Source organism: Anoplopoma fimbria, chromosome 19, assembly GCF_027596085.1.
Source record: "Anoplopoma fimbria isolate UVic2021 breed Golden Eagle Sablefish chromosome 19, Afim_UVic_2022, whole genome shotgun sequence".
Lineage (NCBI taxonomy): Eukaryota > Metazoa > Chordata > Actinopteri > Perciformes > Anoplopomatidae > Anoplopoma > Anoplopoma fimbria.
Window position 1 is genome coordinate 160,903 of NC_072467.1, and position 11,866 is coordinate 172,768.

General features: G+C 40.7%; 1 protein-coding gene across 1 annotated transcript; it reads left to right on the plus strand.

Annotated features, from left to right (window-relative positions):
* The first annotated feature begins 3,784 nt into the window (after window positions 1–3,784).
* On the plus strand, window positions 3,785–8,327 carry LOC129108558 (intestinal mucin-like protein). Its single transcript, XM_054620414.1, has 18 exons — window positions 3,785–3,862; window positions 3,956–4,130; window positions 4,237–4,484; window positions 4,653–4,836; window positions 4,926–5,136; window positions 5,236–5,411; window positions 5,535–5,604; window positions 5,819–5,919; window positions 6,000–6,031; window positions 6,124–6,301; window positions 6,418–6,522; window positions 6,614–6,654; window positions 6,765–6,887; window positions 7,017–7,115; window positions 7,379–7,507; window positions 7,596–7,635; window positions 7,715–7,838; window positions 7,974–8,327. Exons 1-18 carry the CDS (start codon window positions 3,800–3,802, stop codon window positions 8,182–8,184), a joined length of 2,310 nt encoding a protein of 769 aa, XP_054476389.1. The 5' UTR covers window positions 3,785–3,799; the 3' UTR covers window positions 8,185–8,327.
* Window positions 8,328–11,866: the final 3,539 nt, after the last annotated feature.

Consider the following 11,866-nt stretch of genomic DNA (forward strand, 5'->3'; position numbering starts at 1 on the left):
GCCAACCACAACAACAAAATCTACAACAATTCCAACTGAACCAACTACTACAACCCAAGAGCCAACCACAACAACAAAGTCTACAACAATTCCAACTGAACCAACTACTACAACCCAAGAGCCAACCACAACAACAAAATCTACAACAATTCCAACTGAACCAACTACTACAACCCAGGAGCCAACCACAACCACAAAATCTACAACAATTCCAACTGAACCAACTACTACAACCCAAGAGCCAACCACAACAACAAAATCTACAACAATTGCAACTGAACCAACTACTACAACCCAAGAGCCAACCACAACAATAAAATCTACAACAATTCCAACTGAACCAACTACTACAACCCAAGAGCCAACCACAACAACAAAATCTACAACAATTCCAACTGAACCAACTACTACAACCCAGCAGCCAACCACAACCACAAAATCTACAACAATTCCAACTGAACCAACTACTACAACCCAAGAGCCTACCACAACAACAAAGTCTACAACAATTCCAACCGAACCAACTACTTCAACCCAAGAGCCAACCACAACAACAAAATCTACAACAATTCCAACTGAACCAACTACTACAACCCAAGAGCCAACCACAACAACAAAATCTACAACAATTCCAACTGAACCAACTACTACAACCCAGGAGCCAACCACAACCACAAAATCTACAACAATTCCAACTGAACCAACTACTACAACCCAAGAGCCAACCACAACAACAAAATCTACAACAATTCCAACTGAACCAACTACTACAACCCAAGAGCCAACCACAACAATAAAATCTACAACAATTCCAACTGAACCAACTACTACAACCCAAGAGCCAACCACAACAACAAAATCTACAACAATTCCAACTGAACCAACTACTACAACAACCCAAGAGCCAACCACAACAACAAAATCTACAACAATTCCAACTGAACCAACTACTACAACAACCCAAGAGCCAACCACAACAACAAAATCTACAACAATTCCAACTGAACCAACTACTACAACCCAAGAGCCAACCACAACAACAAAATCTACAACAATTCCAACTGAACCAACTACTACAACCCAAGAGCCAACCACAACAACAAAGTCTACAACAATTCCAACTGAACCAACTACTACAACCCAAGAGCCAACCACAACAACAAAATCTACAACAATTCCAACTGAACCAACTACTACAACCCAGGAGCCAACCACAACCACAAAATCTACAACAATTCCAACTGAACCAACTACTACAACCCAAGAGCCAACCACAACAACAAAGTCTACAACAATTCCAACTGAACCAACTACTACAACCCAAGAGCCAACCACAACAACAAAATCTACAACAATTCCAACTGAACCAACTACTACAACCCAGGAGCCAACCACAACCACAAAATCTACAACAATTCCAACTGAACCAACTACTACAACCCAAGAGCCAACCACAACAACAAAATCTACAACAATTGCAACTGAACCAACTACTACAACCCAAGAGCCAACCACAACAATAAAATCTACAACAATTCCAACTGAACCAACTACTACAACCCAAGAGCCAACCACAACAACAAAATCTACAACAATTCCAACTGAACCAACTACTACAACCCAGCAGCCAACCACAACCACAAAATCTACAACAATTCCAACTGAACCAACTACTACAACCCAAGAGCCTACCACAACAACAAAGTCTACAACAATTCCAACCGAACCAACTACTTCAACCCAAGAGCCAACCACAACAACAAAATCTACAACAATTCCAACTGAACCAACTACTACAACCCAAGAGCCAACCACAACAACAAAATCTACAACAATTCCAACTGAACCAACTACTACAACCCAGGAGCCAACCACAACCACAAAATCTACAACAATTCCAACTGAACCAACTACTACAACCCAAGAGCCAACCACAACAACAAAATCTACAACAATTGCAACTGAACCAACTACTACAACCCAAGAGCCAACCACAACAATAAAATCTACAACAATTCCAACTGAACCAACTACTACAACCCAAGAGCCAACCACAACAACAAAATCTACAACAATTCCAACTGAACCAACTACTACAACAACCCAAGAGCCAACCACAACAACAAAATCTACAACAATTCCAACTGAACCAACTACTACAACAACCCAAGAGCCAACCACAACAACAAAATCTACAACAATTCCAACTGAACCAACTACTACAACCCAAGAGCCAACCACAACAACAAAATCTACAACAATTCCAACTGAACCAACTACTACAACCCAAGAGCCAACCACAACAACAAAGTCTACAACAATTCCAACTGAACCAACTACTACAACCCAAGAGCCAACCACAACAACAAAATCTACAACAATTCCAACTGAACCAACTACTACAACCCAGGAGCCAACCACAACCACAAAATCTACAACAATTCCAACTGAACCAACTACTACAACCCAAGAGCCAACCACAACAACAAAATCTACAACAATTGCAACTGAACCAACTACTACAACCCAAGAGCCAACCACAACAATAAAATCTACAACAATTCCAACTGAACCAACTACTACAACCCAAGAGCCAACCACAACAACAAAATCTACAACAATTCCAACTGAACCAACTACTACAACCCAGCAGCCAACCACAACCACAAAATCTACAACAATTCCAACTGAACCAACTACTACAACCCAAGAGCCTACCACAACAACAAAGTCTACAACAATTCCAACCGAACCAACTACTTCAACCCAAGAGCCAACCACAACAACAAAATCTACAACAATTCCAACTGAACCAACTACTACAACCCAAGAGCCAACCACAACAACAAAATCTACAACAATTCCAACTGAACCAACTACTACAACCCAGGAGCCAACCACAACCACAAAATCTACAACAATTCCAACTGAACCAACTACTACAACCCAAGAGCCAACCACAACAACAAAATCTACAACAATTCCAACTGAACCAACTACTACAACCCAAGAGCCAACCACAACAACAAAATCTACAACAATTCCAACTGAACCAACTACTACAACCCAGCAGCCAACCACAACCACAAAATCTACAACAATTCCAACTGAACCAACTACTACAACCCAGGAGCCAACCACAACCACAAAATCTACAACAATTCCAACTGAACCAACTACTACAACCCAAGAGCCAACAACAACAACAAAATCTACAACAATTGCAACTGAACCAACTACTACAACCCAAGAGCCAACCACAACCACAAAATCTACAACAATTCCAACTGAACCAACTACTACAACCCAAGAGCCAACCACAACAACAAAATCTACAACCCCACCAACTCAACCTACAACTACTACAACCCAAGAGCCAACCACAACAACAAAATCTACAACAATTCCAACAGAACCAACTACTACAACCCAGGAGACAACCACAAAATCTACAACCGCACAAACTGAAGTGACGGGTCCCACGTTGTCAACATCAACGTCTCAGTCAACTGCTCTCCTCATCGCTTCCACTACTGTATGCTTCTGCATAGTTAATGGCAAGCATTATAGTCCAGGTAAGAGAAAAATATAATTACGTCTTTTCAGCAACAAATGTAATCTGTTCTCAATCTTTGTTTCGTGGCTTACCACTGTTTAATCTATTCTTTATTTTTTTTTCTCAACTTTAGGGGATTTGATATTAGACATGGCACACATTGGATCTGGTTTATGTCTCACAATGAAATGTTCTGTTATTTGCGAGATTCACAACACGACTGTCAATTGCGGTACCACGACCATGCCTACACCCACACCCACACCCACAACTCCTTCACCAAACTGCCCTGAATGGGATGTAGCAGTAAGAATCTTAATGTATCTTGCACATTAAATGATATAATGTAATTTATTGCTAAATACTTTAATAATTTCCTTTTTTTTCTCTGTACATCAGCAAAATGAAACCTTCTTATTTTGCAACTGCACCATGGCCAGATGCATTGAGAATAATACAATTGAAATAATTCCTTATGAATGCCCACCCCTTAAGAACATCACTTGTACCAATGGAAAGAAACCAGTTCTTGTGTATGATGAGTACTACTGCTGCCAGCATTACGCTTGTGACTGTAAGCCATTATGTGGTTAAAAGGGTGTATGACATATCAATTCAGTTATACATTTCTCTTATAAGTAAATTTGTCATTTTTATCTGATTGTTTTCTTTCTTTTCAGGCGTTTGTGAAGGCTGGGGAGATCCTCATTACATAACATTTGATGGATTCTACTACAGTTATCAAGGAAACTGTACTTACGTCTTGATGGAAGAGATTTTACCGAAACATAATTTGAACATTTATATTGACAATGTCTTCTGTGATCCCACTGAAGATGTTTCTTGTCCACGATCAATAATTATATCGTACAAATCAGAAGTTGTCACACTCATAAATCATAACCTTCTTGGAGCAGCGCAGTTGGAGGTAAGACAATATATGCTCAGAATTAAGTTTTTTCTATATGTTCAGAAAATCTCACCAGACTAATTTAAGTAGATTATCACTATCAAAGTAGACGCTGTAATTTGATGAATCCACATAGCACAAAATATTTTTTCTTATCATATAATGTATTTACTTTTTTCCCTTTAGGCACTCAAAAATGGAGTAAGTCTCAAACTACCTTATTCACATCTCGGTGTTAAAATCCTGAATTCTGGCATTGAATTGGTTTTGGAGATCCCTCGCCTAAAAGTGGTCGTTACATTTGGAATAACTGGCTTTAGTGTCACCCTTCCATATCAATATTTTGGCAGTAACACACAGGGCCATTGTGGTAAGAACATATCTTTCACCTGTGGCCATATTGGCAAATCCTGTGTTTGAAGTTGACTGCAATTTAAACTGTTTTGTGACTACCATCAGGAACATGCAATAACAACCAGGCTGATGACTGCAGGCTGCCTGGAGGCAAGCTAGTAGGAAATTGTGCAGTGATGGCTGACTATTGGCCTGCAAAACACATTCACCAACCCAACTGCCAGATACCATCTGGACTGCCGACCAATATACCTGGACCTACACCATCTTTAACTCCATGCAATGCAAACTCCATATGTCCCATGCTTAAGGACAGGTAGAAATGATATATTCTATTTTATTGTACACATTCATCCCTGTACGTTTGACATATTACATTTTTTTTTAAAATTTTGTTTGTGTTTTACTTTCACAGTCTCTTTGCAGCGTGCCATCCTTTTGTCTCTCCTGACAATGTCTACCTAGGTTGTGTTTTTGATAGCTGCCATGTTTCCAACCCAGCAGTACAGTGCACAAGCTTGCAGACTTATGCTGCTGCTTGTGCTCAGGCTGGGGTTTGTCTGAACTGGAGGAACCACACCACGCTGTGTGGTAAGCAACCCCTCTTTATTTTATACTATAAATGCTGAGATCAGTGAAATATTTTATTATGTACAGTAGGTAGGAAGTATGTATTTTCAAAAGAATTCATTGAGTCCTTTTTTTTACTAACAGCAAATGACTGCCCATCAGACAAAGTTTACAAGCCATGTGGTCCTGCAGAACAACCAACCTGTGAAGACAGGTAAGTTTAATAAAAAAAGAGGGGGTATACATTTTGCAGTTCATTGTGCATATTAGCATTTCCTAAGACAAAGATCATAATAGATGGTGGCAATAGATATTTCTTGTTAACAGTAACTAGTAGTAGAATACATAGTATTGGATTAGCTATGGTTTAGTGATCTGTAAGAAAAACTGTAAACCAACTGTTATTTCTTGATGATTCAATACAACAGTCCTAATGAAGAGACCATGAACTACACTGTTGAGGGCTGCTTTTGTCCAGATGGAATGAAACTCTTCAACAAAGAGTCTGGCATATGTGTTGATAAGTGTGGTAAGTGTAGTGTAAATTCTCAAGTCTTATCATTGAGCTGAATATATCATATCAATCATGAAGTGCTCATTTTCCAACAGGATGTCTTGATCCTGAGGGCATTCCCCGCGAGGTGAGTCTTCTATTCATGATCATTTAATATCCTAACCTGTGCTGTTTACTTGCAAGAGACATTGAGTCACAATTGTGATTTATTTCTTTCAGTTTAATGAGAGGTTTGAGTACAAATGCCAAAACTGCATCTGTGAGGAGTCCACCAAGACTGTGACTTGCAAACCAAAGGCATGCCCAACACCACCTATAGCAAACTGCACTGGCCCTGGGTTTGTCCTCGTCGACCAAACTAATCCCTCAGACTCCTGCTGTTCTGCCTTTGTTTGCCGTAAGACAATTCGTATCAATGCACATTTGTCCTCCAGAGATTTCAGAATGTTATACATTGATAACAATCTTGAAGGTTCTTCATTATTTACTATGAACCTAATATCATCTCCACAGAATGTCAAAGTAACACTTGCCCAGTCTACAACATGAACTGTCCGGTAGGATATATGCCAGTTGTCAGTGTTCCTAAGGGAAAATGCTGTCCAGAACGTACATGTGGTGAGCTCATTTACTCATAGTATAAATTTATATAAACCTTATTATGATAGTGACACGTTTAGGTAATTCACAATACCTTACTCTTTTCTAGAGCCTAAAAGAGTTTGTGTCCACAAAAACAATGAATACCAGGTAAATAAGACATATATCAGTTGTGTTAATTAATGATGATTTTTGCTGCAAAAGTTCTGTATTGCTAAAAACATACACAAGTATGAATGTATTTCTTCTTTTTTTGCTAGCCTGGCTCTTCAGTTCCTGGGCCTCAATGTCAGGATTGTTCATGTACCAATGAGGTGGACCCTGATTCTGGTCTATTCAGGATACGTTGTGAGTTTCAGACATGTGAAGAAAACTGTGCCATGGTAAGAGAAATTTCAAACATTATATTTTTAAACACAATAAATAGAAGTCCTTGTTCTCAGAATATGTTTTTTAGGAAAGCGAACAGGAAAAAAATGGACTTGGCAACTTAATCCCCCCCTTTCTCTCAGGGATATGAATATGTGGAAACTGATTCAGATGAATGCTGTGGGAAGTGTGTACAGACACACTGTGTTGTCAGTGTCAATAATACCAAGAACCTCTTGAAGGTAAGTTGGATCATCTCTGTTGACTGTGAATCCACATTATAATGTTAAATAGCCTATAGTACCTCAGTATGTATTTTTATATCTGTGTGCCTCTGTGTGTTTGTGTTTGTGTGTTTGTTTGTGTGTGTGTGTGTGTGTGTGTGTGTGTGTGTGTGTGTGTGTGTGTGTGTGTGTGTGTGTGTGTGTGTGTGTGTGTGTGTGTGTGTGTGTGTGTGTGTGTCTGTGTGTCTGTGTGTCTGTACGTCCATCTCACCGCTTTCCAGCCAGGAGATACTTGGACACCAGCGGAGAATAAGTGTCAGTATTACACTTGCATTAGGGTCGGTGACACTTTAACAACGTTCAATTCACACATTGTTTGCCCGCCATTCCAGCAGAGCAACTGCCAACCAGTAAGTATCACTTCTCACTTACAACTTATAGATCTGGATTGTATGTATCTGTGAGATCAAATGTTAAAACTAGGTTTTACTTCCTCAGGGCACAGTTCAGAGTGCAGCAAATGGCTGTTGTAAAATTTGTGAGTATGAAATTTTCTTTACTTTTGGGTGAAAGGTACTTAAATAAAAACAAGCTAATCGTGCGTCTCTTTTTAAAAGGTGTGGAGAGGGAGAGGGCCTGCAAGTTAGTATCCATGAAAACGCATGTTGGGCAAAACGGCTGTCAGTCTTACCAGGAGGTAGATATGCCATATTGTGAAGGATCATGCAACACTTTTACCAAGTAAGCATATCACTAATATTTGTCATTCCTGTGGATATTTGCAAACCTATTAAGATGTGAAAACCTAAACATGTTTAGTTGTGGTTTGTACAGATTTTAGGTTTAGTAATCAACCCTACCTCTTCTTTTTTTCAGGTACTCTGAAGTAGCAGCTGCTATGCAGCATTCTTGCTCCTGCTGTAGGGAGACACGCTCCAGTAATCGCACTGTTGACTTGCACTGCTTGAATGGAGAGGTGGTCCCCTATTCATACATCCATGTGGAGGAGTGTGGGTGTGGCCACTCAGACTGCACCAGATCTGTTGCACAACTTGTTCGCAGGAGGCGAAGCTCCACATTGGTGTAATAGATATATCTGTCATCACATTAACGGATGTGGGATGTAAAAATTTCTTCCCATACTGTCTCAACAATCAATACATTTTTTTTACAAAGCAATTGCCTTTGTAGAGTATATTAAGCAATTATTCAAATAAAAATATGCAACTCTGTTAATGTCTCATCCATTGTCTTGTATGTGCTAACTTCTATTGGGTTTTTTTATTGTTTCAGTGTTTTGCTGTTATTGCTTACATACTTCTTTTTGTAATCATTATTGTTAATAGTTGATTACATTATAGTTGTATTCAACTATTGTATCTTTTTAAAAATTCATATATTATTAATTGTATACAGGCCAGAAATAAAATTATTAATCAAAGGAAAGTAAAATAAAAAAATAAAACATTGCTGGCAAACTACAAAATAGCACTGAATACAGCATGATCAGGCATCTTGACTGCCTTTGGTCAGTAGATAAGGTGGCGATAGGTAGAGAGTGAGATGAACAGCCTTTGCGACAATGTGATAGTGCTGTCCAAGGTGCTTAAATGAAGAGGGGCATGTTACCTCTCTCGTCAACAATGTCAGCTGGGTTTGATGCGCCTGGTGATAGTAGTTGTTTGTACAGTTAGATTTGGCTGAAAATATATTTGAGGGAGCTCCCAATTAATCAAGCAGCCATGATGATTCTGCTAGAAGAACTAAGCAGATCATAACAATTTAGTTAAATCAACATTACTAAAAAAATAAACATAAGGTGGAGGTTGGGGTGGTGGAGGAGCAGAGGCAGCAAACAGTGTTGGTATGAGCTGTTAGCAGTAATAGTGAGAGGAGTCAAGTATTATGCTTTACATCTGCTTGAATATGATAGTCGTTTAAGAACAAAGTGTCTGATCCATAAACCTGATAATAGGCCAAATATTGCTGTTGTCTTAGCTGCGCTTACTATGTAATGTGTGTAAGGGCTTTTTTCAGAGGTGTGAGTGGCAGTAATGCTGAGAAAAATATAATCACATTACAGCAAATGTCAAATGTAAAACCAGAATAATTGTTTGTTTTATTTACTCCTGTGTGCTTTTTGTATTGTTTTGTCGCCTGAGCAAACAGGAAGGGAAGATATGAATAGACCTATTTGAGGCAGGATGCTGTCCTCCTTCATCCAGAGAATAAGAAATCTTGTGTGCTATTGTAATCCTGCCGTTCATATCATAGACTTTACAGGGTTCATACCCTTTTAGAGCAGTAGGGGGTGTATACTATTAGCCTATCTATAAGAACAGCGTTGAGATCAGGGGGTAGGAACAGGAACTACCGAAGGTCCAATTAACGGTTCCACCCGTAGCTGATGGTGAGAAAAGTTGATGAGTTATATTTTTGTAGCGGACATCCACCGTAACATTATAAATCTAAGTATCAATGAGAAGATCTAAACTTCCGTCAGGAATTGCTCTCATGACCTATAAGGGCACTAAGTGGTTTCTTCCCTGTAACAATACCATTTCCAGATGCAAACGAGTTTGATGTTACTAGGCCAAATAAATTGAAGTAACATTATAAATAATCTTAGATATAACTATCTTAGACCAAAAGATCAAAAATGTATTTAACTTAAACTAATATAAAGATGCTTCACAATCTTCCCTGGTGCTTCTCGAACTCTCAGCTGCTGAACGGTGCCTAAATCATTCAAACTAAATTTAATGTAAAACGTCAATCGACGAAGTAGATTAATCAGTCAATGATGTGAGTCACTGATTCTACCTGGTCACAGTTAATCACCTTGGTGATTTGAAAGTACCGTATAAAAAGTTGTTTAATGACCGAATGTACCAAATGTGTAAATTAATAGACTAGTATTATATTACAGCCCTATCTAGAGTCCGAGTAGATCTGACTATAATTACTTTTGTGTATTTCATTAATTTAATGTGCTTACATTACATTACATTACATTACAGTCATTTAGCAGACGCTTTTATCCAAAGCGACTTACAGGAAGTGTATTCAACATAGGTATTCAAGAGAACTACTAGTCACCAGAAGTCATAAGTGCATCTCCTTTCTTAAACAAGCATCTTAAAGCATAAACCAGAGCAAAAGTATAGTGCAGAGGCAAGTTACTACGAAAACAATAATTGCAACAGACTAATCCGAATATAGTAAGTGCTACAAACTACGAATAGGATAAGTGCAGTAAACAAATACAAATTCAATAAGTGCAGCGAACTGATACGAATACAGTAAGTGCAACAACTAATACGAGTGCAATAAGTGCTACGAGGAAGGCTCAGGGTAGTACTTGTTTTTACATGTTTTCTTACAGAATAGATGATACTGTAGTGACCACTCACTAGCAGGACAATGTTGGTTAGAATTCACAGCGAGCTAGCCTTGTTGACGTTATATTTACTTGTTAGGTTTATTCAACTACATTACCCATGACCGTTAGCGGGTTGATAGGTTAATGACGCGGGACGGGGGAGCGCTTGTTTTGTTGTTAGCGCGAATGCAGAATGTAAATAAAGCTGACGGTTATTTACTCCGTCCACAAAAAGCCCTTCTCAGCCCTTTTTGTTTCCCACACTCCTACATTGGTGACCCCGATTTTCTCTGGACGTTTCCAGAGTTGACTGAACATGGCAACGAACGCGGTTTCTCTCAAGTTGCCCGAGTTTTGGGAACAGAATGCAAACGCTTGGTTTGCTCAGGCGGAGGCGCAGTTCGCCCTCAGGGACATTACCGCGGACACCACCAAATACTACTATGTAGTGGCGGCTCTTACCAGCTCAACTGCGGGGAGGGTGGTGGTGAGTCTGATTGAAAATCCACCAGCAGACAACAGGTATGCCACCTTAAAAGCACACCTGAAAGAGACGTTTGGACTGTCCGAATCTGAGCGTGCTCGCCAGCTCCTTTCCCGCCCTGGGCTCGGTGACTCGAAGCCCTCTGAACTGATGGACCATATGTTGGCTCTGCTTGGTGACCACCAGCCATGTTTCCTGTTTAAGGAACTTTTCCTGCAACAGCTCCCAGACCAGGTGCGTTTGGCCGTGACCAATTCTGTCCAGACTGAGTTTCGCCAGTTGGCCAGGGAGGCGGATACATTTTTCTCGGCCGGGAAAAAGTGTTTTGCAGCGACGCCCGCCACCGCCCCCAACGCCGCCACTGCTGAGTGTGTGCCGCAACCTTTCTCCGTCTCCGCCACCGCTGTGGCCCGCCATGCGAAGCCATCAGGGTTGTGTTTTTATCACGCTAGGTACGGTAACAAAGCCAAAAAGTGCCTGCCACCATGCAACTTCAGTGCATCGGGAAACGCACTGGCCCCACTCGCTAGCAGCCGTGAGTGTCGGCCATCCTGCAGGCTTGCTTTACGTCACCGACTCCCTCTCCGGCCGCCGATTCCTGTGCGACACGGGGGCCCAGGTGAGCGTGCTGCCTGCATCGGCTATGGACGTCTGTCGGGCGAAACAGGGCCCCGCCCTCGAGGCTGCCAATGGCAGCGCTATCCCCACTTTCGGCACGCGTACCGTGCCGTTGTGTTTTGCTGACCAGCGTTTCACCTGGGATTTTGTTTTGGCCAAGGTGTCCACTCCCCTCCTAGGCGCTGACTTCCTCTGTGCCAACAGTCTCCTGGTGGATGTGGGAAACCGTCGGCTCATCAACGCTGAGACGTTCGGCTCCTTGTCATGTGAGCGCAGTGATGCGGC

What these genes read in the sequence shown, in the direction of transcription:
- LOC129108558 (XM_054620414.1), top strand. Translation starts at nt 3,800, where the DNA reads ATGCCTACACCCACACCCACACCCACAACTCCTTCACCAAACTGCCCT. An exon ending in CAACCAACCTGTGAAGACAG is followed by an intron (nt 5,605 to 5,818) that starts GTAAGTTTAATA and finishes TCAATACAACAG; the next exon opens with TCCTAATGAAGAGACCATGA. An exon ending in CATATGTGTTGATAAGTGTG is followed by an intron (nt 5,920 to 5,999) that starts GTAAGTGTAGTG and finishes ATTTTCCAACAG; the next exon opens with GATGTCTTGATCCTGAGGGC.